At 47.6% G+C, this 2,420-nt stretch overlaps 1 protein-coding gene across 1 annotated transcript in view; it reads left to right on the top strand.

Annotated features, from left to right (window-relative positions):
• Positions 1–2,420, top strand: part of LOC104493211 (high affinity choline transporter 1-like) — a 10,491-nt gene that overhangs the window by 7,681 nt on the left and 390 nt on the right. Inside the window, exons 6-8 of the mRNA XM_010135859.1 lie at positions 508–661; positions 1,538–1,755; positions 2,177–2,400. Of these exons, the coding sequence (XP_010134161.1) occupies positions 508–661; positions 1,538–1,755; positions 2,177–2,400 (596 nt within the window). The remainder of the gene's footprint in view (positions 1–507; positions 662–1,537; positions 1,756–2,176; positions 2,401–2,420) is intronic.

Genomic DNA, 2,420 nt, shown 5'->3' with positions numbered 1-2,420 from the left:
CTTTCCCTTTCTCTGTGCCAAGCCACCTATTTTGCAGCTTTCTCATTCCACCAAACTATTGACCTGTTTTGATCAAAATTTTACACCCATCACAACGAAAACAAAGGAAAAGGACACCCTTAGCCATCAGAAATATCATCCTCAGTAGTTAAAACTGGGCGGTGTTTACGCATTTGAAGCAGGAGTTTTATAACAGTAAAGATTATCATCCAGCTGGTTGGATGGGTGGGGGGATGGATGGATGGATGGATGGATGGATGGATGGATGGATGGATGGATGGATGGATGGATGGAGGGATGGAGGGATGGAGGGATGGAGGGATGGAGGGATGGAGGGATGGAGGGATGGAGGGATGGAGGGATGGAGGGATGGAGGGATGGAGGGATGGAGGGATGGAGGGATGGAGGGATGGAGGGATGGAGGGATGGAGGGATGGAGGGATGGATGGATGGATGACACCCTACAGCAACCTGGTGGCTACCATCGGTAACATCTGAATGTTTCAGGTGCTTGGGAGCATCCCATGGCAAACTTACTTCCAAAGAGTGCTCTCCGCTTCCTCACCAGGACACGCAAGGCTCATCTCCTACCTCTCTGGACTTGGGTGCTTTTCAATGGCCATCCCCTCTGTGCTCATTGGTGCAGTTGCAGCATCAACAGGTAAAACTAATTGTTTGCCTCTGAATAATGAATGCTTTTGTCAAAGATTATTAAAATGGGATCCAAAGAAGTCCTGATTAAGACTTCGAATTACCTAGTCCTCTGTACCTAAAAGTCACCAAGCCGGCCACCAAGATAGGTGGTCTCTACCAGAAATGTGTAGCCCTCTGATGTCCAGTGCACAACTACCTAGAAACATTTAAACTGCCCCAAGGCCTGTTTAAAGCTGTTTCATTATGATGAAGTGGTTTCTCATGAACGTTGTGTTGAGGAACGATGAAGGCAGACCCTGTAAAACCCTGTATACTCCTCTTTTCCAAGAAGTCTTAAGCTTTCTTCTTCATGTAAGACCCAGCAATATTACTATGGATTCTTAATAGTGTTTTGAAGAAAACTTATTTGAAGGAATCAAGAATTTCAGTCCTGCCAACTCACAGCCCCTACCCAGGGGATTAGTCCTGTGTTGGCTGTGAGCAAGGGTTAAAGATCAGCCAGATCTACGAACATTTAAAGAAATCAGTTGAACTCATTAAATCACCTGACAGTAGGGGCATCAGAGCAAAACCCCCTTCTCCTCACGAGCAAGGTCTAGAAGGTTGACCTTTAACTGTCCCAGTTCTGGAAAGACATGAAACACAGCTATTTCTATAGATGCTACTAAAAAGGAAAATCTTTGATCTAGTGAGAGCTGCAGCACAATAAGGGGAATCACAAAAGATCTTACGAGAATCCAAAAAATTAATCCAAGTCCTAAAATACCGAGTGGGTATCAGTCCTTAGCCCTGCCATGACTGGTCTCTGTGGAAAGGCAGCTTCAAGGACAGCAGAAATGTCAGTGAATGATTTGTTGTGACTTTTCCTTGTTCTGTTTTAAAGACTGGAACCAGACAAGCTATGGTCTTCCAAGTCCACTCGAGAGAGGGGAATCAGCGATGATACTGCCACTCGTTTTACACTATCTCTGCCCAGCATACATCTCCATTGCTGGTTTGGGAGCCATTGCTGCTGCCACAATGTCTTCTGCAGATTCAGCTCTTCTCTCCGCCAGTTCCATGTTTGCTCACAATATCTACAGGAAAATCCTGAGGAAAAAGGTATTTGGTTACATCATTCAGAAGTTGCCAGGAAAGATGCTTTTATTTCAAGACCATTTCAAATTCAGTCTGTGTGGTCTGCAGTTGGAGGTGCCTGTCCTTCTGCTGCTGAACTGAGCTCTAGAGCCAGAGCTTCAAACACAGGTCGGGGGTGTGCATATCCACACTGTGAGCTTTGCTCTTTATAAAATGACTGGTATAATATTTGGACTAGGATATGAATGGAAAAAGCATAAAACCATGACCCTTAATATGACAGAGGGCAGCTCCGTGTCCAGTGGTTCCTGCACTGGGTGACTGCTGGTGGCAAACACTGCCTGAAAGCAGCAAGGGAGTGGTGAGAGCCAGCCCAGGGCAGGGCAGTGCTGACCACCCTGCTAGTAAACACCGTGTCTGTAATGTTCCCATCTCTGTTTTACAGGCTACGGAAACGGAGGTCTTGTGGGCCATGAGGACCTCCATGCTAGTGTGCGGGGCCGGGGCTGCCAGTCTGGCTTTTTACTCCAGCTCTGTCTATGACCTCTGGTTCCTCAGCGGGGAGCTGGTGTATGCCTTGCTCTTCCCCCAGCTGTGCTGCGCCCTCTTTGCTCCCAGCACCAACACCTATGGCTCAGCTGCTGGCTTCTTGGTTGGGCTCCTCCTGAGGCTGCTGGCGGGGGGGCCTG

This window comes from Buceros rhinoceros, unplaced genomic scaffold, assembly GCF_000710305.1.
Source record: "Buceros rhinoceros silvestris isolate BGI_N320 unplaced genomic scaffold, ASM71030v1 scaffold4585, whole genome shotgun sequence".
In the NCBI taxonomy this organism is placed as follows: domain Eukaryota; kingdom Metazoa; phylum Chordata; class Aves; order Bucerotiformes; family Bucerotidae; genus Buceros; species Buceros rhinoceros.
Note: the sequence above shows the minus strand (reverse complement) of the source record. Positions and strands in the feature narration are given on the sequence as shown.